At 46.5% G+C, this 25,063-nt stretch overlaps 1 protein-coding gene across 1 annotated transcript in view; it reads left to right on the top strand.

Annotated features, from left to right (window-relative positions):
- The window catches only part of LOC122562920 (serine/threonine-protein kinase TBK1-like), a 59,903-nt gene that overhangs the window by 29,121 nt on the left and 5,719 nt on the right, over positions 1 to 25,063 (top strand). Inside the window, exons 10-18 of the mRNA XM_087973418.1 lie at positions 417 to 475; positions 3,862 to 3,953; positions 15,559 to 15,660; positions 16,666 to 16,726; positions 17,595 to 17,707; positions 19,890 to 19,966; positions 20,723 to 20,762; positions 22,451 to 22,552; positions 23,598 to 23,694. Of these exons, the coding sequence (XP_087829544.1) occupies positions 417 to 475; positions 3,862 to 3,953; positions 15,559 to 15,660; positions 16,666 to 16,726; positions 17,595 to 17,707; positions 19,890 to 19,966; positions 20,723 to 20,762; positions 22,451 to 22,552; positions 23,598 to 23,694 (743 nt within the window). The remainder of the gene's footprint in view (positions 1 to 416; positions 476 to 3,861; positions 3,954 to 15,558; positions 15,661 to 16,665; positions 16,727 to 17,594; positions 17,708 to 19,889; positions 19,967 to 20,722; positions 20,763 to 22,450; positions 22,553 to 23,597; positions 23,695 to 25,063) is intronic.

Genomic DNA, 25,063 nt, shown 5'->3' on the forward strand with positions numbered 1-25,063 from the left:
TGACCCTCTGACAGTGCCCTCTCCCTCAGCACTGACCCTCTGACAGTGCCCTCTCCCTCAGCACTGACCCTCTGACAGTGCCCTCTCCCTCAGCACTGACCCTCCGACAGTGCCCTCTCCCTCAGCAATGACCCTCCGACATGTGGCACTCCCTCAGTGAAGGTTTTCTTGTTTAAATCTCTAGAGTGAGATAATAGTTTTGACAATTGTACAGAATCTGACAATTCCTAACCTGAAAACAGTGTTTGAAGATGTTTTTCTGTTTGTTGATGTGATTTATGATACTCCATGAGCTGGAAAGTTTTTGCCTCGTGTGAGGTGCAGATCAGAGGATGTTTCAAATGAGCTCTAACTGACAGCAGTAATTCTCAGAGACTCTGATTCTAACCAAGTACTGCCGTTTCCTTTGTTTGCAGCTGAGATACCACTGTTTCCTCCAAACTTTGATATTATCAATGATGCAAGTCTCGCAAAGGTAACTGTCGTCATGGAAGATGAGAGAAGTGGTGGGGACAGAGAGTAGGGAGTGGGTGTAGGGAAGGAGAAAGTGGGGAATGGGTGGAAGAGGCAGGGGAGGGTGTGGGCAGAGGAAGTGGGGGTGTGTGTGCGGAGTGGGTGGAGCTGTGTGGGTGGAGTGGGTGGGGTTGTGTGGGTGGAGAGAGTGGGTGGGTGTGGGTGGAGAGAATGGGGGTTGGGGTGGGTGGAGGGAGTGGAGTTGTGTGGGTGGAGGGAGTGGGGTTGTGGTTGGAGGGAGTGGAGTTGTATGGGTGGAGGGAGTGGAGTTGTATGGGTGGAGGGAGTGGAGTTGTGTGGGTGGAGGGAGTGAGGTTGTGTGGGTGGAGTGAGTGAGGTTGTGTGGGTGGAGTGAGTGGGGTTGTGTGGGTGGAGTGAGTGGGGTTGTGTGGGTGGAGTGAGTGGGGTTGTGTGGGTGGAGTGAGTGGGGTTGTGTGGGTGGAGAGAGTGGGGTTGTGTGGGTAGAGGGAGTGGAGTTGTGTGGGTAGAGGGAGTGGAGTTGTGTGTGTGGAGTGGGTGGGGTTGTGTGTGTGGAGTGGGTGGGGTTGTGTGTGTGGAGTGGGTGGGGGTTGGGGTGGGTGGAGGGAGTGGAGTTGTGTGGGTGGAGGGAGTGAGGGTGTGTGGTTGGAGGGAGTGGAGTTGTGTGGGTGGAGGGAGTGGAGTTGTGTGGGTAGAGGGAGTGGGGTTGTGTGGGTGGAGTGAGTGAGGTTGTGTGGGTGGAGTGAGTGAGGTGTGGGTGGAGTGAGTGAGGTTGTGTGGGTGGAGTGAGTGAGGTTGTGTGGGTGGAGTGAGTGAGGTTGTGTGGGTGGAGTGAGTGAGGTTGTGTGGGTGGAGTGAGTGGGGTTGTGTGGGTGGAGTGAGTGGGGTTGTGTGGGTGGAGTGAGTGGGGTTGTGTGTGTGGAGTGGGTGGGGTTGTGTGTGTGGAGTGGGTGGGGTTGTGTGTGTGGAGTGGGTGGGGTTGTGTGTGTGGAGTGGGTGGGGTTGTGTGTGTGGAGTGGGTGGGGTTGTGTGGGTGGAGTGGGTGGGGTTGTGTGGGTGGAGTGGGTGGGGTTGTGTGGGTGGAGTGAGTGAGGTCGTGTGTGTGGAGGGAGTGGGGTCGTGTGGGTGGAGGCAGTGGGGTCGTGTGTGTGGAGTGGGTGGGGTCGTGTGTGTGGAGGGAGTGAGGTTGTGTGGGTGGAGTGAGTGGGGTCGTGTGGGTGGAGGGAGGGGGGTCGTGTGGGTGGAGGGAGGGGGGTCGTGTGGGTGGAGTGAGTGGGGTCGTGTGGGTGGAGGGGGGGTGTGTGGGTGGAGGGGGGGGTGTGTGGGTGGAGGGGGGGGTGTGTGGGTGGAGTGAGTGGGGGTGTGTGGGTGGAGTGAGTGGGGGTGTGTGGGTGGAGGGGGGGGTGTGGGTGGAGGGGGGGGTGTGTGGGTGGAGTGAGTGGGGGTGTGTGGGTGGAGTGAGTGGGGGTGTGTGGGTGGAGGGGGGGTGTGGGTGGAGGGGGGGTGTGTGGGTGGAGTGAGTGGGGGTGTGTGGGTGGGGGGGGTGTGGGTGGAGGGGGGGGTGTGTGGGTGGAGTGAGTGGGGATGTGTGGGTGGAGGGGTGGGGTGTGTGGGTGGAGGGGGGGGGTGTGTGGGTGGAGGGGGGGGTGTGTGGGTGGAGTGAGTGGGGGTGTGTGGGTGGAGTGAGTGGGGGTGTGTGGGTGGAGGGGGGGTGTGGGTGGAGGGGGGGTGTGTGGGTGGAGGGGGGGTGTGGGTGGAGGGGGGGGTGTGTGGGTGGAGTGAGTGGGGGTGTGTGGGTGGAGTGAGTGGGGGTGTGTGGGTGGAGTGAGTGGGGATGTGTGGGTGGAGGGAGGGGGGTTGTGTGGGTGGAGGGAGGGGGGTTGTGTGGGTGGAGGGGGGGGTGTGTGGGTGGAGGGGGGGGTGTGTGGGTGGAGTGAGTGGGGGTGTGTGGGTGGAGTGAGTGGGGATGTGTGGGTGGAGGGAGGGGGGTTGTGTGGGTGGAGGGAGGGGGGTTGTGTGGGTGGAGGGGGGGGTGTGTGGGTGGAGGGGGGGTCGTGTGGGTGGAGGGAGTGGGGTCTTGTGGGCGGAGTGAGTGGAGTTGTGTGGGCAGAGGGAGTGGGGGGGTGTGGGTGGAGTGAGTGGGGGTGTGTGGGCGGAGTGAGTGGGGGTGTGTGGGCGGAGTGAGTGGGGGTGTGTGGGTGGAGGGAGTGGGGTCGTGTGGGCTGAGGGAGTGGGGTCTTGTGGGCGGAGTGAGTGGAGTTGTGTGGGCGGAGGGAGTGGGGGGGTGTGGGTGGAGGGGGGGTCGTGTGGGCGGAGGGAGTGGGGTCGTGTGGGCGGAGGGAGTGGGGTCGTGTGGGCGGAGTGAGTGGGGTCGTGTGGGCGGAGGGAGTGGGGTCGTGTGGGCTGAGGGAGTGGGGTCGTGTGGGCGGAGTGAGTGGAGTTGTGTGGGCGGAGGGAGTGGGGGGGTGTGGGTGGAGGGAGTGGGGGTGTGTGGGTGGAGGGAGGGGGGTGTGTGGGTGGCGGGAGGGGGTTGTGTGGGTGGAGTGAGTGGGGGTTGTGTGGGTGGAGGGAGTGGGGGTGTGTGGGTGGAGGGAGTGGGGTTGTGTGGGTGGAGTGAGTGGGGGTGTGTGGGTGGAGGGAGTGGGGGTGTGTGGGTGGAGGGAGTGGGGGTGTGTGGGTGGAGTGAGTGGGGTCGTGTGGGCGGAGGGAGGGGGGTTGTGTCAGTACAAACCGAGGGAGATCTTGCTGAATGTGGTGGTTTGATCCTGCCGCACCCTCTTGCCTGAGCAGGGTGCTTCAGTTGTAGCTTGGTCTGTTGGGGCACAGCCTGTAGTCTGTGTTCGGCTGACCCCCTGAATTCGGTGGGGGAGGGGGTTTGTGACTTGTGTCATTTACATGATGGGACAGACAACCGTGGCTCATCTAATGGGTGTATCTGGGGCCCCGTATTGTGACAGCAGTGGAAGCTACGCTCTGTAAGTAAACCCGTGCCATAGCTGACCTGTACTAGACCGATGAAAACAGAGGGAGCTGTCCACTCCTCGTCACTAACTTTGCTGATTGAAGTTTGAAATATTGTGTCTGTGTATGTGTCTGTGTATGTGTCTGTGTATGTGTCTGTGTATGTGTCTGTGTGTGTGTCTGTGTGTGTGTGTCTGTGTGTGTGTGTCTGTGTGTGTGTGTCTGTGTGTGTGTCTGTGTGTGTGTGTGTCTGTGTGTGTGTCTGTGTGTGTCTGTGTGTGTGTCTGTGTGTGTGTATGTGTCTGTGTGTCTGTGTGTGTCTGTGTGTGTGTATGTGTGTGTGTGTCTGTGTGTGTGTCTGTGTGTGTGTCTGTGTGTGTGTGTGTGTTCGGGCGCTTTATATTTCAGACGGTGGCCAGTGCTGTTCACCAGCTGCTGAGGATCACAAAGTCTTTGATGAAATGTCAGGACCTGATTCTGCGAGGGACCTATTGGTTGATGTGAGTAATTGGGGAAGGCGCGAAACACCTCTCACTGAATTACACTCCCTGCTGGCTCTATCATTGTCTTTACTTTGTACAGTGCTGTGATATTATTACCATAATTATTTCCCTCTCACAGCCAGGGAATGGATTTCATAACCTGAGGAGGTATTTAATGTTCCTACCATCATACTCTCCAACTCTACAGTGTCTGAGATACTTTGGAATCTTTTACTGTATTAAAAGTGCCATTAACATAGGATGAGTGGATTGTGTTTGAGTACCTTTAACATAGTAAATCATTCCAGATGCAATGCCAGAAAACTCTAACCCTGTGCTGTCCCTGTCCTAGGAGTGTTTGATGGGACTGCGTAAAGAAGAGGTTGAACAGTTCATCCGCTTTACCTTCCACCCCGACCTCAAATTCACCTGGACCGTCTCAGTCTCCTCCCTCCCCTTCCGAGACCCCTCCATTTCTATCTCGGGCGACCGACTCAACACGGACATTTACTATAAACCGACTGACTCCCACAGATACCTAGATTACACCTCCTCCCACCCTGCCCCCTGTAAAAATGCCATCCCATATTCCCAATTCCTTCGCCTCCACCGCATCTGCTCCCAGGAGGACCAATTCCAATACCGAACAACCCAGATGGCCTCCTTCTTCAAAGACCGCAACTTCCCTTCAGACGTGGTTGACAATGCCCTCCACCGCATCTCTTCCACTTCCCGCTCCTCCGCCCTCCAATCGCCACCAGGACAGAACCCCACTGGTCCTCACCTACCACCCCACCAACCTCCATATACATCGTATCATCCTTCGTCATTTCCGCCACCACCAAGGATATATTTCCCTCCCCTCCCTTATCAGCATTCCGGAAAGACCACTCCCTCCGCGACTCCCTCGTCAGGTCCACACCCCCCACCAACCAACCTCCACTCCCGGCACCTTCCCCTGCAACCGCAAGAAATGCAAAACTTGCGCCCGCACCTCCCCCCTCACTTCCCTCCAAGGCCCCAAGGGGTCCTTCCATATCCGTCACAAATTCACCTGCACCTCCACACACATCATCTATTGCATCCGCTGCACCCGATGTGGCCTCCTCTATATTGGGGAGACAGGCCGCCTACTTGCGGAACGTTTCAGAGAACACCTCTGGGACACCCGGACCAACCAACCCAACCACCCCGTGGCTGAACACTTTAACCCCCCCTCCCACTCTGCCAAGGGCATGCAGGTCCTTGGACTCCTCCATCGCCAGACCATAGCAACACGACGCCTGGAGGAAGAGCGCCTCATCTTCCACCGAGGAACCCTCCAACCACAAGGGATGAATGCAGATTTCTCCAGCTTCCTCATTTCCCCTCCCCCCACCTTATCTCAGTCCCAACCCTCGGACTCAGCACCACCTTCTTGACCTGCAATCTTCTTCCCGACCTCTCCGTCCCCAACCCCTCTCCGGCCTATCACCCTCACCTTAACCTCCTTCCACCTATCGCATTCCCAACGCTCCTCCCCCAAGTCCCTCCTCCCTACCTTTTATCTTAGCCTGCTTGGCACACCCTCCTCTTTCCTGAAGAAGGGCTTATGCCCGAAACGTCGATTCTCCTGATCCTTGGATGCTGCCTGACCTGCTGCGCTTTTCCAGCAACACATTTTTCAGCTCTGATCTCCAGCATCTGCAGTCCTCATTTTCTCCTACTGCGTAAAGGGAGTTTTACTCAGTGTCTAACCTGTTCCAGGAGTGTTTGATGGGGACAGTGTATCTAACAAGATCCAATGCCAAGCTACTTAAAGGAACATAATGGCAAGTTAGCAAAAGAGAGATTTGTTTGGGTAACTACAAGGAGATGTTAGAGTGAGATAAAAGTTCAGGGAGTTTAGCATCCAGACAGCAGAAGACACTGCTGCCATTGGGAGTGATTAAAATCATAGAATGTTCAAGAGTCCAGAATTCGAGAGCACAGATATCTTGCTGGAGAGGATTACAAAACAGAGAGGGGTGATTGCATGGAGAGATTTGAAAATAAAGGGTAGGTTGAAAACTAAGGTCTAGCTTAACCAGGAGCCACTGTAGGCCACAGGTCTAGAAGTGAGTTGGAATCTGGTCAACAGAGATGAGCTTAGGTTTCTGGAATGTGGAATGTGGGAGGTCAGCCAGAACTGATTAGGATGAATTGTCCTTCCAACTGGTTTTGTGGCCGTTAATAATAAATGTTGCTCCCCCAAGAACTCTGTTATATTGCCTGCTCTGTTATATTAATCACTTTGTGCAGAGAAGACCTAAGATAAAGCGAGCAGGTTTTGGAGAAACTCAACAGGTCTGGCAGCATATATGGAGAGAGAAAAGCAGAGTTAATGACTGACCACTTGGGGATGGAAAAATAATGCTGCTGATAAAGGTGGGGAGGGACAATTAGAACATCCTGGAAGATTCAGAATAGACTGAAGGATTCAGAAGATTATAGATCAAGGGCAAAGGGAGTGCGTACAGAGGGTCAAGAAAAGGCAAAGCATAAATCCAGAATAGGTGTTAATAGTAGAGTGTATTTCAGAACCTGCCTGAATTGAACATCAGGAAAGCACCACACTGGGACTTTTTTAATTGGAGTGGGGGGGAGCTTAAAAAATCAAAATGGAGGACAAAGAAGGTCTGTGTTTGATGTTCAGTTTGCTGTGTTCACTGCACTTGGTCAGATCTGTGATTGGGGCGATGCCCCAAATGTAAAGAGATTGAAAATCAACTAGTAATCTCTACTTGGAAAATTCTTGTGTGTTTGATGTTGTTTACATGCACTTTATTAAAGCCTTTGACAATTCCCTCATGGCAGACTGGTACAAAAGGTGAAGTCAGATGGTATAAGGCTGAGCTGGAAAGATGGATACAGAACTGGCTTAGTCACAGTAGACGGAGGGTAGCGGTGGAAGGATGCTTTTCGGAATGGAGGGCTGTGACTAGTGATGTTCCACAGGGATCAGTGCTGGGGTCTCTGCTGTTCATGCTCTACATAAATGATTCAGAGGAAAATGTAACTGGTCTAATTAGTAAGTTTGCAAATGATACCAGGATTTGTGGAGTTGTGGATCGTGTGGAAGACTGTCAGAGGATACAGTAAGATGTAGATCAGTTGGAAGCAAGGGGCAGAAAAATAGTAGATGGAGTTTAATTCGGATAAATGTGAGATGATGCATTTTGGAAGGTCAAGTACAGGTGGAAATCATACAGTGAATGGCAGAACCCTTCGGAGTATTGATATGCAGAGGGGTCTGGGTGTGCAGGTTCACAGATCACTGAAGGTGGCAACGCAGGTAGATAAGAGAGTAAAAGAGGCCTATGGCATAGAACATAGAACAGTACAGCACAGAACAGGCCCTTCAGCCCACGATGTTATGCCGACCATTGATCCTCATGTATGCACCCTCAAATTTCTGTGACCACATACATGTCCAGCAGTCTCTTAAATGTCCCCAATGACCTTGCTTCCACAACTGCTGCTGGCAACGCATTCCATGCTCTCTCAACTCTCTGTGTAAAGAACTCGCCTCTGACATCCCCTCTATACTTTCCTCCAACCAGCTTAAAACTATGACCCCTCGTGTTAGGCATTTCTGCCTTGGGAAATAGTCTCTGGCTATTGACTCTATCTTTGCCTCTCATTATCTTGTATACCTCAATTAGGTCCCCTCTCCTCCTCCTTTTCTCCAATGAAAAAAGTCCGAGCTCAGTCAACCTCTCTTCATAAGATAAGCCCTCCAGTCCAGGCAGCATCCTGGTAAACCTCCTCTGAACCCTCTCCAAAGCATCCACATCTTTCCTATAATAGGGCGACCAGAACTGGACGCAATATTCCAAGTGCGGTCTAACCAAAGTTTTATAGAGATGCAACAAGATCTCACGACTCTTAAACTCAATCCCTCTGTTAATGAAAGCCAAAACACCATATGCTTTCTTAACAACCCTGTCCACTTGGGTGGCCATTTTAAGGGATCTATGTACCTGCACACCAAGATCCCTCTGTTCCTCCACACTGCCAAGAATCCTATCCTTAATCCTGTACTCAGCTTTCAAATTCGACCTTCCAAAATGCATCACCTCGCATTTATCCAGGTTGAACTCCATCTGCCGCCTCTCAGCCCATTTCTTTATCCTGTCAATGTCCCGCTGCAGCCTACAACAGCCCTCTATACTGTCAATGACACCTCCAACCTTTGTGTCATCTGCAAACTTGCTGACCCATCCTTCAATCCCCTCATCCAAGTCATTAATAAAAATTACAAACAGTACAGCCCAAGGACAGAGCCCTGTGGAACACCACTCACCACTGACTTCCAGGCAGAATATTTTCCTTCTACTACCACTCACTGTCTTCTGTTGGCCAGCCAATTCTGTATCCAGACAGCTACGTTCCCCTGAATCCCGTTCCTCCTGACCTTCTGAATGAGCCTACCATCGGGAACCTTATCAAATGCTTTGCTGAAGTCCATATACACCACATCCACAGTTCGACCCTCATCAACATTTCTAGTCACATCCTCAAAGAAGTCGATAAGGTTTGTGAGGCATGACCTGCCCCTCACAATACTGTGTTGACTGCATTTAATCAAGCCATACTCGTCCAGATGGTCATAAATCCTATCCCTCAGAATCCTTTCTAACACCTTGCAGACGACAGCCGTGAGACTTACTGGTCTGTAATTGCCGGGGATTTCCCTATTTCCTTTCTTGAAGAGAGGAATTACATTTGCCTCTCTCCAATCCTCAGGTACGACTCCAGTGGAGAGTGAGGATGAAAAGATCTTCGCAAGTGGCAAAGCATTCGCATTTCTCGTTTCCCAAAGCAGCCGAGGACAAATCTGGTCCGGGCCTGGCGACTTGTCAATCTTAATGTTTGACAAAATTTTCAGCACATCAGCTTCCTCTATCTCTATCCATTTCAGCATACACACCTGCTCTTCAAAGCTTTCATTCACTACAAAGTTTGTTTCTTTCATAAAGACAGAAGCAAAAAACTCATTTAGGGCTTCCCCTGCCTCCTCAGACTCCACACACAAGTTCCCTATGCTATCCCTGATCGGCCCTACTCTTTCTTTGACCATTTTCTTATTCCTCACATAAGTGTAAACTGCCTTTGTGTTTTCCCTAATCCGTTCTGCCAAGCCTTTCTCGTGCCCCCTCCTGGCTCTCCTCAGACCATTTTTGAGCTCCTTCCTCGCCTGCCTGTAGTTCTCTAGAGCTGAGCTTGATCCTAGCTTCCTCCACCTTATGTAAGCTACCTTCTTCCTTTTGACGAGAAGCTCCACCGCTCTCGTCATCCAAGGTTCCTTTATCTTACCACTTCTTGCCTGTCTCAGAGGGACATATTTATTCATCACTCGCAACAACTGTTCCTTAAACAGTCTCCACATATCTATAGTGCCTTTACCATGGAACAATTGCTCCCAGTCCATGCTTCCTAACTCAGGTCTAATCACATCATAGTTTCCTCTTCCCCAATTAAATATCCTCCCATTCTGCCTAATCCTCTCCTTCTCCATAGCTATGTAGAATGTGAGGCAGTTGTGGTCACTATCACCAAAATGCTCTCCCACCACAAGATCTGATATCTGCCCCGGCTCGTTTCCGAGCACCAAGTCTAGAATGGCCTCTCCCCTCGTCGGCCTGTCAATGTACTGAGTTAGGAAACCCTCTTGAACACACCTTACAAAAACAGCTCCATTCAAATCTTCTACTCGAAGGAGATTCCAATCAATATTGGGAAAGTTAAAGTCACTCATTACAACAACCCTACTACGTCCGCACTTTTCCAAAATCTGCTGACCTATGCTTTCTTCCATCTCCCTGCTGCTATTGGGGGGCCTGTAGTAAACCCCTAACGAGGTGACTGCTCCCTTGCTGTTCCTAATTTCCACCCATACTGACTCGGTAGGCAGATCTTCCTCGACAATGGAAGCTTCTGTAGCTGTGATACCCTCTCTGATTAGTAGTGCTACACCCCCTCCTCTTTATCCCCCCCCCTCCCTATTCTTTTTAAATGCTCTAAACCCTGGAACATCCAGCAACCATTCCTGCCCCTGAGAAACCCATGTCTCTGTGTTATGGCCACAACATCATAGCACCAGATACTGATCCATGCTCTAAGTTCATCACTTTTATTCCTGATACTCCTTGCGTTAAAGCAAAAACACTTTAACTGATCCCTTGGTTCCTTCCCAGGAAATTCCTTCCCACTAGCTGGTCTACCTCTTGCTATTGCCTTATCTGCATCAACTCTCACCTCCGGTATACAGCTCAGGTTCCCACCCCCCTGCCATACTAGTTTAAACCCTCTCGAACTACTCGAGCAAACCTTCCACCCAGGACATTGGTCCCCTTCCAGTTCAGATGCAACCCGTCCTTCTTGTACAGGTCCCACCTTCCCCAGAAGGCATCCCAATTATCTACATATCTGAAGCCCTCCCTCCTACACCAGCTGCGCAGCCACGTGTTAAGCTGCGCCCGCTCCCTGTTCCTCGCATCACATGTTTGTCTTCATTGGAAGGGGCATGATTTAGAAGTGGGTGTCACACTACAGGTGACCCCAGTGCAACACACACACGCACACGCACACACACACACAGACATTCATATCCTCCCACACATGCACACACACACATACGTTTGTGGGGTGAATTTGTACTTGCAGAATTACATTTTATTTTGCTCAAAAACTGTATGAATCCATGTAAGATTCTGTAAATCCCTCTTTTAGATTAGAATCAGTCTGAACATTGGGGCACAGCCAGCCTCACACGGGGCACCGCACACCTTCAATGCATTATTTGGGCAAACATGGCACCTGTTGTTAAAGTTCACTTGAGAATGTAACTTTAAGAAAGTTCTGGGATTTATATATGAAAGAACTGAAACCAAAAGGCCCATTCTAAAAGATGAGAGACTTAACAAACAATCCAGGTCTTTTTCAATATATAATTTCAGTTACATCACACTGTAAGCTTTCGTTATAAATTCTGTGTCCTACGATCTTATACTCACAACTACATAGAGTCATAGAGATGTACAGCACGGAAACAGACGCTTTGGTCCAACCCGTCCATACTGACCAGATATCCAAACCCAATCTAGTCCCACCTGCCAGCACCCAGCCCATATCCCTCCAAACCCTTCCTATTCATATACCCATCCAAATGACTCTTAAATGTTGCAATTGTACCAGCCTCCACCGCATCCTCTGGCAGCTCATTCCATACACGTACCATCCTCTGTGTGAAAAGGTTGCCCCTTAGGTCTCTTTTATATCTTTCCCCTCTCACCCTAAACCTACGCTGTCTAGTTCTGGACTCCCCGACCACAGGGAAAAGACTTTGTCTATTTATCCTATCCATGCCCCACATAACTTTGTAAACCTCTATAAGGTTACCCCTCAGCCTCCGTGCTCCAGGGAAAACAGCCCCAGCCTGTTCAGCCTCTCCTTGTAGCTCAAATCCTCCAACCCTGGCAACATCCTTGTAAATCTTTTCTGAATCCTTTCAAGTTTCACAACATCTTTCCGATAGGAAGGAGACCAGAATTGCACACAATATTCCCAACTGTGGCCTAACCAATGTCCTGTACACCGCAACATGACCTCCCAACTCCTGTATTCAATACTCTGACCAATAAAGGAAAGCATACCAAACGCTTTCTTCACTATCCTAGTTCCTATCCACTTTCAAGGAACTATGAACCTGCACTCCAAGGTCTCTTTGTTCAGCAACACTCCCTAGGACCTTACCATTAAGTGTATAAGTCCTGCTAAGATTTACTTTCCCAAAATGCAGCACCTCGCATTTATCCAAATTAAACTCCATTTGCCACTTCTCAGCCCATTGGCCCATCTGGTCCAGATCCTGTTGTAATCTGAGGTAACCCTCTTCTCTGTCCACTACACCTCCAATTTTGGTGTCATCTGCAAACTTACTAACTGTATCTCTTATGGTCACATCCAAATCATTTATATAAATGACAAAAAGTAGAGGACCCAGCACCGATCCTTGTGGCACTCCACTGGTCACAGGCCTCCAGTCTGAAAAAAACCCTCAACCACCACCCTCTGTCTTCTACCTTTGAGCCAGTTCTGTATCCAAATGGCTAGTTTTTCTTGTATTCCATGAGACCTAACCTTGCTAATCAGTCTCCCATGGGGAATCTTGTTGAACGCCTTACTGAAGTCCACATAGATCACATCGACTGCTCTGCCCTCGTCAATCCTCTTTGTTACTTCTTCAAAAAGCTCAGTCAAGTTTGTGAGACCTGATTTCCCAAGCACAAAGTCATGTTGAGTATCCCTAATCAGTCCTTGCCTTTCCAAATACATGTACATCCTGTCCCTCAGGATTCCCTCCAACAACTTGCCCACCACCGAGGTCAGGCTCACCGGTCTATAGTTCCCTGGCTTGTCTTTACTGCCCTTCTTCAACAGTGGCACTATGTTTGCCAACCTCCAGTCTTCCGGCATCTCACCTGTGACTATCGATGATACAAATATCTCAGCAAGAGGCCCAGCAATCACTTCCCTAGCTTCTCACAGAGTTTTTGGATACACCTGATCAGGTCCTGGGGATTTATCACCTTTAACCGTTTCAAGACATCCAGCACTTCCTCCTCTGTAATCTGGATATCTTGCAAGATTCACCATCTATTTCTCTACCGTCCATATCTTCCATATCCTTTTCCACAGTAAATTTATTATCTCTCTCATTTTCTGTGGCTCCACACAAAGGCAGACTTGCTGATCTTTGAGGGGCCCTATTCTCTCCTGAGTTACCCTTTTGTCCTTAATATATTTGTAAAAACCCTTTGGATTCTCCTTAATTCTATTTGCCAAAGCTATCTCATGTTCCCGTTTTGCCCTCCTGATTTCCCTCTTAAGTATACTCCTACTTCCTTTATACTCTTCTAAGGATTCACTCGATCTATCCTGTCTATACCTGACATATGCTTCCTTCTTTTTCTTAACCAAACCCTCAATTTCTTGAGTCATCCAGCATTCCCTATACCTACCAACCTTCCCTTTCACCCTGACAGGAATATACTTTCTCTGGATTCTTGTTATCTCATTTCTGAAGGCTTCCCATTTTCCAGCCGTCCCTTTACCTGCGAACATCTGCCTCCAACCAGCTTTCAAAAGTTCTTGCCTAATACCGTCAAAATTGGCCTTTCTCCAATTTAGAACTTCAAATTTTCAATCTGGTCTATCCTTTTAAAACAAATAGAATTATGGTCGCTGGCCCCAAAGTGCTCCCCCACTGACACCTCAATCACCTGCCCTGCCTTATTTCCCAAGAGTAGGTCAAGCTTTGCACCTTCTCTAGTAGGTACATCCACATACTGAATCAGAAAATTGTCTTGTAGAGACTTAAGAAATTCCTCTCCATCTAAACCTTTAACACTATGGCAGTCCCAGTCGATGTTTGGAAAGTTAAAATCACCTACCATAACTACTGTATTATTCTTACAGATAGCTGAGATCTCCTTACAAGTTTGTTTCTCAATTTCCCTTTCTTATTTCTCAGTTCCACCCAAATAACTTCCCTGGATGTATTTTTGGGAATATCCTCCCTCAGCACAGCTGTAATGCTATCCCTTATTAAAAATGCCACTCACCCTCCTCTCTTGCCTCCCTTACTATCCTTCCTGTAGCATTTGTATCCTGGAACATTAAGCTGCCAGTCCTGCCCATCCCTGAGCCATGTTTCTGTAATTGCTATGATATTCCAGTCCCATGTTCCGAACCATGCCCTGAGTTCATCTGCCTTCCCTGTTAGGCCCCTTGCATTGAAATAAATGCAGTTTAATTTATTAGTCCTACCTTGTCCCTGCCTGCCCTGACTGTTTGACTCACTTCTGTTCTCAGCTGTACCCATCTCAGATCAATCTCTTTCCTCACTATCTCCCTGGGTCCCCCCCCCCCCCCCCCATCTTACTAGTTTAAATCCTCCCGATGAAGGAGCAATGCTTCGAAAGCTAGTACTTCCAAATAAACCTGTTGGACTATAACCTGGTGTTGTGTGATTTTTAACTTCATTGAAAGAGGCATTGTGTATAAGGATAGACAAGTTATGCTGCAGCTTTACAGAACTTTAGTTAGGCCACACTTGGAATATTGTGTACAGTTCTGGTCACCACGCTACCAGAAGGGTGTGGATGCTTTGGAGAGGGTACAGAAAAGGTTTACCAGGATGTTGCCTGGTCTGGGGGATTTTAGCGATGAAGAAAGGTTTGATAGACTGGGTTTGGTTTCACTGGAACGCAGGAGGTTGAGGGGCGACCTGATAGACGTTTATAGGATTGTGAATGGCATGCATAGAGTGGGCAGTATGAGGCTTTTTCCCAGGGTGGAAGGGTCAATTCCTAGGGGACACAGGTTCAAGTTGCGAGAGGGGATGTTTAAAAGAGATGTGCGAGGCAAGTTGTTCACACAAAGGATGGTGAGTGTCTGGAACATGCTGCCAGAGGAGGTGGGGGAAGCAGACACAAAAGCATTCAAGAAGCAGCTGGATGAGTACAGGAATAGGAAGGAAATAGAGGGATATGGATCCTGTAAATGAAGACCGTTTTAATATGGAAGGGTCAAATGTGGCAGCACAGGCTTGGAGGGCCGAAGGGCCTGTTCCTGTGCTGTATTATTCTTTGTTCTTCTTCTTTGGTGAGAGGGTAAAGTTTGACCATGGTTATGTTTAGATAGTATGCTGTTGCACATTAAATTCTCACATACTCGTCAAATTAATTTTGATTGAACTGTCCCCTGTTCTAGATAGACAATATCCTGAATGTTCAATGCTGTTCTGGTTGCCAAGAACAGGGGCCACATTTGATCCATGGAAACAGGATGGGAGCAAGGAGATATATCCCAGTGTCAAGATCTGACAAAAGTCTCAAGGAACTTTGGGTCTTAAGCCAAGAAAGAAGGCTTTGGAGACCTGTGTACGGGAAAGCTTACCGTGCAGTATTGCTTTAAAGCAATCAGATCAGTGAGCCCTGGTTCAAACAGTACAGTACAGTTACCAGTACAATGAGCACCAAGGCATGACAGTGACATTATTATAATGAAGGAACTCTGAATGGATAATTTAAGATGGATTGAAAGGCCTTCCTCAGCTGTGACCATCCTGAGGTTCATAACTGGGTGGTTTGTGTCCCAAGCTGTTTGGAAGAGAGGTCATGGTGCAGTAACAGTGTCTCTATGCTCAAGGTTCTGCTCCATGGGATGGGTGTCATACTGTGGTCAAACAGTAAATAATCGGTCATTCCCTCTGAGCCTACGATAGGAGGTATGTTTGGGAGAGTGGGTCCCAACTGAAACTGCAGCAGAACATCCTTCCTGCATTAAAAGTCTCCTTATGCAGGTTCTTGCCTTGACGAAGTGTCACTCTTGTTCCGAGCGATAACTCTGGTTTAAACATTGTGAACTTGTCTCATTAAGAATTGGGTAATTGAAGTTTTAATCCCACAAAGGGATGATTGGCAGATCATGGATTTACTGACTGGAGATGGGAGACAATGCTTTGGGTTCAATAATCAATGAGTGCGTTTGATGAATGATCCGATCGACTTTGTAAATATTGCATTTTCTGTTCCAGTGCAATTTTGAAGAAAGAATGTGGGACAATCCATCAGCAATTGACAATGTTGAATCTGAAGCTAAGTTTCTGTCAGAACACCATGGTGCAAGTTCACAAACTGTGAGTACTCCCTGAGACTATCATTCCTAATCAGGAATATCACACAATTACTGGATAGTAAAAGGCTAGTATAGATCAAGTTCCAGATTTCTTTTTGGCAAACTGTTCAAATGCTTTATTGTGGACTCTGGACCTCAGCACTGACCCTCTGACAGTGCGGCCCTCCCACAGTACTGACCCTCCAACAGTGCAGCACTCCCTCAGTACTGACCCTCTGACAGTGCAGCACTCCCTCAGTACCGACCCTCTGACAGTGCGGCACTTCCTCATTACTGACCCTCCGACAGTGCGGCATTCCCTCAGTACTGACCCTCTGACAATGCAGCACCCCCTCAGCACTGACCATCTGACAGTGCGGCACTCCCTCAGTACTGACCCTCTGACAGTGCGGCACTCCCTCAGTACTGACCCTCTGACAGTGCAGCACTCCCTCAGTACTGACCCTCTGACAGTGCAGCACTCCCTCAGTACTGACCCTCTGACAGTGCGGCACTTCCTCATTACTGACCCTCTGACAGTGCAGCACTCCCTCAGTACTGACCCTCTGACAGTGCAGCATGTGATAGTCTGTGTTCTGAACTCAAACCTCTCTGGGCTTGAGCTGACTCGATTAACTGACTGAAAGGGGATTGTAATCTTAACTGATCACAGGCCGATTACAGAGTCATAGAGTCATTAACACAGAAACAGACCCTTCAGTAAAACCAGCCCGCACCATACATAATCCCAAACCAAAATAATTCCACCTACCTGCTCCTGGCCCATATCCCTCCAAATCTTCCTTATTCATGTACCTATCCAAATGTCTTTTCAACGTTGTAATTGTATCCACATCCACCACTTCCTCAGGAAGTTCATTCCACACACGAACCACCCTCCATGTAAACCATTTACCCCTTATGTCTTTTTAAAATCTCCCTCCTCTCACCTTAAAAATATCCCCCCCCCCCACCGCCGTCTTGAAATCCCCCATCATAAAGCTGATTGATGAACTTTCCCTTACAGATATGGGCCACTGACTCAGGATCTGACGGAAATGGGAGTTCTTCATGTTAAGCTGCAGTCAGTAAGTTATTTGATCATTTTGGTTTCTGACTCTTAGAGCCCCGCACTCATTCTCTTTGAGCTCTGACTGGTGCCAGGTTATCGGGAAAAATATTCTCAATCACTTCCTTGCTCAGTTACAGCAAGGTCTATCCAGACCCTGACGTTCTGCCATTTAAACTGAAGTCAGATGTCCCTTCTTCACAGGAAGGGTAATGGAACAACAGAACTCTCCCCATGGCCATCCACCTTGCCTCCACCTTCTCCATACCATCTCATCCTGCGCAGAATCAATTGATTTATTTTAACTTGAGGTCAGCCAAGACAGTTTACATTTAGGGATATCAGCAGGGAGATGGAGTTAACATACAAATCAATTGTGATGTTGTTGAAAGATGGAACAGGTTCAGTGGGCCGAAAGGCCTCATTCTGTTCCTGTATCTAGGAAAAGTATGTGGAATCTTGTTGATGGATGTTAAATATTAATAGATTGTGAATATAAATACCTTAATTAATCTTTCAATGATGATCAGAAAAGCTGAAACGAAGGAGGTGAATAGGGATAATGCTTTTATTAGAGAAATCAATTCTTCACAGACACTGATCAGTTACATAAAGAGAAACCATGTCATTATCTGGAATATATTTGGAAGCAAAAGTGCAAATGTTCATATGCTGGAGGGCTCTACTGTTCCTGTCCAAGGAACATTTGACAGAGAACTTGTAGAGTCAGCTTTACTCTGAATTTAACCCCACACTGTCCCTGACCTGGGAGTGTTTATTGGGGACAGTGTAGAGAGAGCTTGATTCTAACTCACACTGCAGTTATGCTGGGTGACTGGGCCAATACACAATATAAAAAGTGTAAGTTAAATCATTTTGTGTTGCAGGCTCAGGAATTTATTGTTACCGGCTCCCATAATGTTCAAAGCATTCAGAAGCAATTGGAGCAGATCACAACTGAATGGTGCCAGTACCGAGACTTACATCATGCAGACAGCACGTGAGCACGGTTTACTTCAGACGCTGGACTCAATGAGGATTATGGCACTGATGGAGGTCATTTGGCCCACCCTCTTTCTGCTGGCCCTTTGCTAGACTCCTAAACTAATTCCAATCCCTTGCTCTTCCCATCGCCCTACGTCAAACTCAATAAATCACTCTGACCATGGAACAGATGGAACAGTGAGAAATGTGGGAGCTCTTTCTTTTTGGCTGTAAGAATGAAATAGCATTGTTTTGAAAGGTGTAAAAATTGGAAATATTCATGTCCAGGTAAAAGGAAAAGAATATTAGCATGAAAGTAACAACGAAGGTCAATGCCATATCAGCCTTTATTGGCAGGATTGGGGTGCAGGAATAAAGAACTCTTGAGCATTGTACGTGGGCTCTGGAGAGACTTCACGTGGGACAGTGTGTGCGGTTTTGATCTCCATATCTAAGGCTTGCATTAGAGGCACAACAGCAAAGGTTCACTAAGTAGGTGTCTGGGATAAGATGATTGCTCGATAACGAAGGGTTAATTAATTGGGTCTGTATTCTCTGGGATTTATTGGAATCTTTGAAATATCCAAGATTCTGAAGGGGCTTGACAGGGTCGACACTAGACTATTGGGTTATCTGGAAATGGGGCACTTTCCAAGTTCAGGGGCAGATCATTTAGGACTGAAGCGAACAGAACTTTTGAAAAGGTTGTTAACATTTTGAATTTTCTAATCCAGAGAGCTGGGGATGTGTTATCATTGAATATATTTAATAGGAAGATGGATAAATCTTTGGTTTTCAGGAAATTGAGGAATATGGGGAGTGGGTGGGAAAGTGAAGTTGAAGTCCAAGATCAGCCAGCATTGGATTGAATGATGTAGCAGATCGGATGGGCTGAATGGTCTACTGTTCCTCCTTCTCATGTTTGTAAGTCCTAATGCAATTTTCTTGTGATCTTTCTGTAGCCCAGTATCAATCCCAAACTAATCCTGCTCCCTGCTGACCACCCTGAATCATTCCTACATCCATTCAGGTCTCCACCATTGTCCTCCACCAATCCCAAAGTAAACCCACTGCCCTGCTGTATCCCAGTAACCCTATATCAATCCCAGATCGGTAACATTGGATATACTGTACAACATATGGCACTCCTGAATTCACCTTACTTCCTCTGATTGACATTAACTGTACCAGAAGGATAGACAAAGTTGGTATTGTCCTTACTTGAAATTACCCACAAAGTTCTCTCAATCAGTAATTATCTGACAACCAAGAAACTCCCAACTGTAGATTAAAGTGAATTTCTTAACAACATGACTGACACATTGTGACTTCATTCAGTTTTAAACAGAACATCTCTCTTTCTTTAAGTGCCTTTAAAAGCACAAACCAAAATTCACACTTCTGTAACTGGTTGGGTTATGCTGAGCAGGAATTCATGCTACAACTGCTTTCAGTGCCCGAGGATTAGGGAAGAGAAGAATCAGCCCGATTTTCCGTTCCTGATAGTGGCTGCCTTGGAACCAAAAGGTCTGAAACATGTAAACCGCACCAATACACCTGCAGCAGTACTGAGGGAGTGCTGCACTGTCAAAGTGATATCTTTTAGATAGGATATTAAACAGAGGTCCTGCCAGTCCTTACAGGTAGATGTGAAAGATCTCAAAGCAGTATTCTGGGATGTTATCCCTGATGTCCCGCCAATACTGAAGCCTCAATCAATTTGGTTCAGACAGATAGACCATTCTCACGTTGCTGTTTCATGTGATCTTGCTGCCATTTCAAAAGGACAACCAGAGACCGGAAATAAATGCTGCACCAGACAATGACACCCAGGTCCCACACGTGAATTTAAAAAGTTAAAAATTGGCAGCTGCATTTGCTACATTTAACAGTGACCTATGCTTCAGAACTGCTACACCGGCAGGAAGGTGTTCTGGGGCAGTTTGATCTCACAAAAGGGGCAAGTTCTTCATGTGCTTGTTTTTCACTCTATGTGAAGCTGTGTCCCTGTGTTGATGGAGGTTGAAGACATGGTCACATTGGCTATGGTGCTTAAATAATTCTATCTAAACAGACTCACAGAGAATGAGTCAGATTCTGACAAACCCATGAAATTAAACAGAGGTGAGAATTAAAGATGGTAACAACAGTTGAAAATGAAGAATGATTAATGTTTCTGTCATCCAATTATTTTGTAGAGTTGGAAAAGTGGAAGTTTTACTGAATAAAGTTTCTTCTATTCACCATCAGCTCAGAAAGGACCGAGTGAAGATGAGTAAGGAGCCAATTAATTACTAGTTTGTATTCCTAACAGTGGAGACATGTCACAGTCTCAAATGGGGTTCAGAGGCAGTCACTGAACATGAAGCAGTCAGTATCTGCTCACTCTCTCCTCTGATGCAGGAGGTTGTGAGGCTGTCCCACTGCACAGATTTAGCATAAATCCCAGGTGGCAGCATTGAGAGAGCACTGCATACACACCAGTGTCAACTTTCAGATGTAACGTTAAGGCCTTTACCTTGTTGAATTGACTTAAGAGTGCCTGTGTGCCTCATAAAGTAGAGGAGTTCACTAAGAGTCCTTGTAAACATTTATCCTTCACTGAACGTCACCAAAGGCAAACTAGCTCAATATTTTTATTCCATTGCTGTTTGTGGAATCTTACTCTAGTATCTGCAGTACTCACTGAACCCCACCCCGATCCCCACATCCACCCTTATAGCTCATTCTGGAGTATGCTTCCACAATGACTGGCTGCTCTTCCCATTGGCCAGGCTGCACTTGGAAGACATGCTGATGGATATTTGACAGCACGGAGCAGGGGTGCAGTGAAGAGAGAAGGGCATGAGGCCAAACCCAAACTTGGCTTTCACTCAATGCCTTGACACGTGCCCACATTCAACTGGAAATCAGTGAATAGTTCCAGCGGGTGCCCAGTTAAAAGATACCTACATATTAGATACAGACTTTGCTTGCATTAAGCACTGAAAATCACAGTGATCCTCACCATCCAATACTTGTTCTTTTTCAGAACTTCAATACAATGATGAGCAAATCCATAAATTTGAGAAGTAAGTTGTTTTTATAACTTGTCTCGCTTCAGTTAAAAAATGTCAGTTTGACTCAATGGATAGCAATCCTGCCTCTGACTCTGAAGATTGTGAGTACAAGTCCCACAATGGAAATTGAGCACATTGTCTTGGAATGCTGCATTGCCAGAGGCACCATGCTGAACAGAGGTTATTTTGTGGTTCAGTTATATATCAAAAATCTCATGGAATAATTAAAATGACTGTGTTTCCCCTCAATCAACATTAAATGTAGTTCTGCAATTGGACAGAAGTTGCTGAATAATCCTGTCAGTCAGACTCACATTGGAAGCCAGATACATTGAATATGGGGTCCTGATCCTGTCAAGTGGAAGGATCCTGAACACACAGTGTAACTGTTACAACTCCACACAGCCATTTGCTGATTTATTTTTCAGGGCAATGCTTTGACCAATCAGAGTCAATCTGCCTGATTTAAAATTTAAACAAAGCCTGGCTGTTAACTGTTAGTCATCATTAATTGGTGATTCCACATGGCAGTAATTCTACAAACCAGAGTCCACTTCCAACCAGTTAGCCCTGTCCTCTGTTCCAGTACAAATGTTAGGTTTTTGATTAAGTTGATGTTCTTGCAAAATGTCCTGATGGAGCACAAGTCGAAAAGCTTGAACAAAATGCACCTTGTTTTCAGCAATGTTCACATTCTGTTCTACCAAGCAACTATCAACCAATTGCTCAAAAACAGATGGATTTCATCCACAAATCCATTGCTGGTCGTGAGATTTGGGGTGTGAGCAAATTTACTGTGAAAATACCTCCATAAGGTGTTAATACAGTGAAGTATTGTATAAATTTAATCTCCTGCCTATTGCAGAAGCCACTTGACTCCTTAGTCACGTGACCAATTCTAGCAGTATGGCACATTTCATATAAAGTACAATATAACAGAATGCCATTCAGCAATTTTATCTATGCCTCTATAAAAGACCACACACCACTGACCCTCAACATTGTGCTGCAATATTTCCCATTCCAAATAATTATCTAATTCTCTTTTGGAAGTTGTAAATGAAATCTCAGTTTAATACCATTTCAGACAGAATATTCAGATTGCAATTTGTTGCGTTTGTATATTTTAAAAAAACATTTCTAATTTCTCACCTGGTGGAGGTTTTCTGAAACCTGAAATCTGAGCCTTCCTTGTGCCAGTGGAAATCAAGTGGATCAGGACAAACAATCAAAACCCTTCTTAATTTTTAACATCTCTGTTAAAACCCTGCTGAACCCCTCTTATGCAGAATAATCCCAGCTTCTATCTCTCCACATTCACTGAATCCCCCATTGCTCATACCATTTCAGCAAATCTCCTCCAAGATTTTGACATCTTTCTGAAAGTGTGGAGCCCAGAATTAAACGCAATGTTCTATATGGTACCTAGCCAGTAATTTATCAAAGATTTGCCATTGTTGTTTCATCTGCCAGCATGGTGGGTATCTGAAAATCTAAATGAAGTGAGTTGGATTTGCAAAAGTGTTTAAATCTGCAAAGCACTACTCTATAATGCCTTTATAAATTAGCGCATTCTCATTGGAAAGCCTTTTGCATATATTTTAACATGTTCCTGAATTCTGGACCTTGGAATTTCCCCGGTGTTTATATTGCCCAACATAAGGACATCTTGCATTCGTGGTATTTCTTTAATGTTCCAGGATCAAAATGGGAATGCATACAAAGAAGGTGCAGATGTTAGTCAGAGAGGATTGTGTCCAGAAATATCAAAAGCTGTTGGCTTCTACTAAAGAATGGATGAGGTATGTGAGTAAGACTCTACATGTGGCTGAGGGCTGGTTTACATGGTTTACCAGTGGAGATAATGGTTAAAGCTTGACACCCAAATTGGGTAAATGTCTAAAGGTTGGCATGATGGTAATTCCCCCAGGACTGACGTAGGTGACTCAAGGCCAGCAACATAGTAATGAAGAACGACTGGAGGTTAGAGTCTGGGGGCTGTTGTGGGGGTTAGTATCTGAGAGCTGGTTGATATCTGACGGGCAGTTGGATGGTTATCTTGGGTGAAAATTGAACCTCGTCTGCAGTCTATTGTCGAATAGTTCTTTATAAGAGCATTGGCTTCCCACTGCACTTAAGGTTGAGTTCAGGAGACAGTATCTTCACTGATTCTGAATTCTGCCCAACATGATATGTTCAAAATTCAAATTTTGTTTCTACAGTCCAGAAATAGGTTTGTAAAATTTTCACAGGAACACACATTGATCGCTCATGAGCAGAGAAGCTGGAAATGTAGGGAAGGAAACCTGTTCTACCCTCCTAGGAATGGAGCAACAGGGGTAGGCCATTCAGCCCCTCCAACTAATTCAATGAGATCATGGCTGATCTGTGGCCTAACTCCAAATACCTGGCTTTGACCCATATCCCTTAATACTTTTGCTTATCAAGGATTTATCCATACAAAAACCAAAGGAACGGCATATGCTGTAAATCAGAAACAAAAACAGAAATTACAGGAAAAGCTCAGCAGGTCTGGCAGCATCTGTGGAGAGAAATCAGAGTTAATGTTTCGGGTCCGGGACCCTTCCTCAGAATCGACCTATCTCAGATTTACAATTTACAACAAACCTGGTTTGCAGCTGTGAATGTTGGCCTTGCCAGTGACACAGATCTCGAGAATGAAGGTCCTTGGGACTGGCAGGGATTTGGAGAGCTGTAAATAACATCTAATAGGGGTGTGCATGAATAATGAGTCAGAAATAAGGGGTGTGTGTGAATAATGAGTCAGAAATAAGGGGTTGTGGATGAAGGTATGGGCTGGATTGATAACCACAACACATTTTGCAGGATATGCTGTGAGACCCGAAAGCAACTGATTACCTTTAAAAACCAGAGTGTGAACTGCAGTCAGGAGCTGGAGAAACACGAAGTTCATTTGAAAAAGGTATGTTCTCTGACCCTAATAAATACACCGATTATTAAAGGATGCTTTAAAAGACTGTCATGTCTGCAGACAGACCAGTTCTGACAGGAATTGGACTCCACAAATGTGAAAAAACGTTTGCTGCTCAAATGATAAGTGATCTAATTTTGTAATTGTGCATGATCCTGACTCCCAAATGTGTGGTCAATTTGGAATATTGGGTAAGGTCATGATTAATTTATGCACTGGAAAAACATGAGGTAAAGAAAAGACTGAGGGAGTGAAAAATTATGTCGTGAACCTGCGAAATAGTGGGGGAAAAGCATTAATTTCTGCACAGCATACTCACAGGGACAACTAGATATCTGAACTTCACACCAAAGAGGAAGAGAAGTTCAGCATATAAATGTTTGATAAAACATTGTGAGAGATGTCAGTTTTGATAGTGGTTTGAAGGTGAAGGATTATCAGAAAACACAGTTATATCTGATTGAATATTCTGAGCTGTAGTAATTAAATGGAATGGAAAGTGGTTTGAACTGATTGGCATTTCACAACACAATTCTGATGAAGTACTTTTGCCCGAAATGTCGATTTTCCTGCTCTTCGGATGCTGCCCTGACCTGCTGTTCTTTTCCAGCCCCACACTCTCAAGTCTAATGTCCAGCATCTGCAGTCCTCACTTTCGCCTATTTCACAACAAAACCACGGTTATTTTTGGTTTAATTACACACTCATTTGTCATAAAATTAAAATCATTAAAAACGCTATAGATTCTCCAAAACAGAAGCAAATCAAAACCAGAAGCAGAAAATGCTGGAGAAAACAACAAATGCTGGAAATCACAGTGGGTCAGAGAGCATCCATGGAGAGAGAGCAAGCTAACGTTTCGAGGCTAGATGACTCTTCATCAGAGTCATTTGTTCCTAAATGCTGGAGAAACTCCATGAGTCTGGTAGCATCTGTGGAGAGTGAAACAGAGTTAACATTTCAAATCAATATCAGTCATCTTCAGATCTGAAAGAAGCAGGAAAATGGTAGTTTTTCTTAAAATGTTGTTGATAGAGGGAGGAGGAGGAGCAAGTGGAACAGATGGTGAGGGTGCCCAGAGCAAAACACAAAAGGAGTACTAATAGTGATAAGGGAGTGGCTGAGATGTAAAGTAGGAGTTAATGATAGGTGTGAGTAGTGAAAAGAAAGGATCCACTCTGTTGAGATTAAAGCCAATAAATACACAGTAGATAAATTGAGTCTTTCTGTAGAGCTGTGAGTTAGTATTTAGCACTGTCTACTAAAACGGGACTTAATTGAAGTTATGTTTTCTTAAATGAAAGAATAACCAGAATGTATCCCCCGTGAATGTTCTTAACTCTGTCAGAAATTTCACAAA

Source organism: Chiloscyllium plagiosum, unplaced genomic scaffold (genome assembly GCF_037043375.1).
Source record: "Chiloscyllium plagiosum isolate Xiang-an unplaced genomic scaffold, Cpla_swu_hap1 HiC_scaffold_26, whole genome shotgun sequence".
NCBI lineage: Eukaryota > Metazoa > Chordata > Chondrichthyes > Orectolobiformes > Hemiscylliidae > Chiloscyllium > Chiloscyllium plagiosum.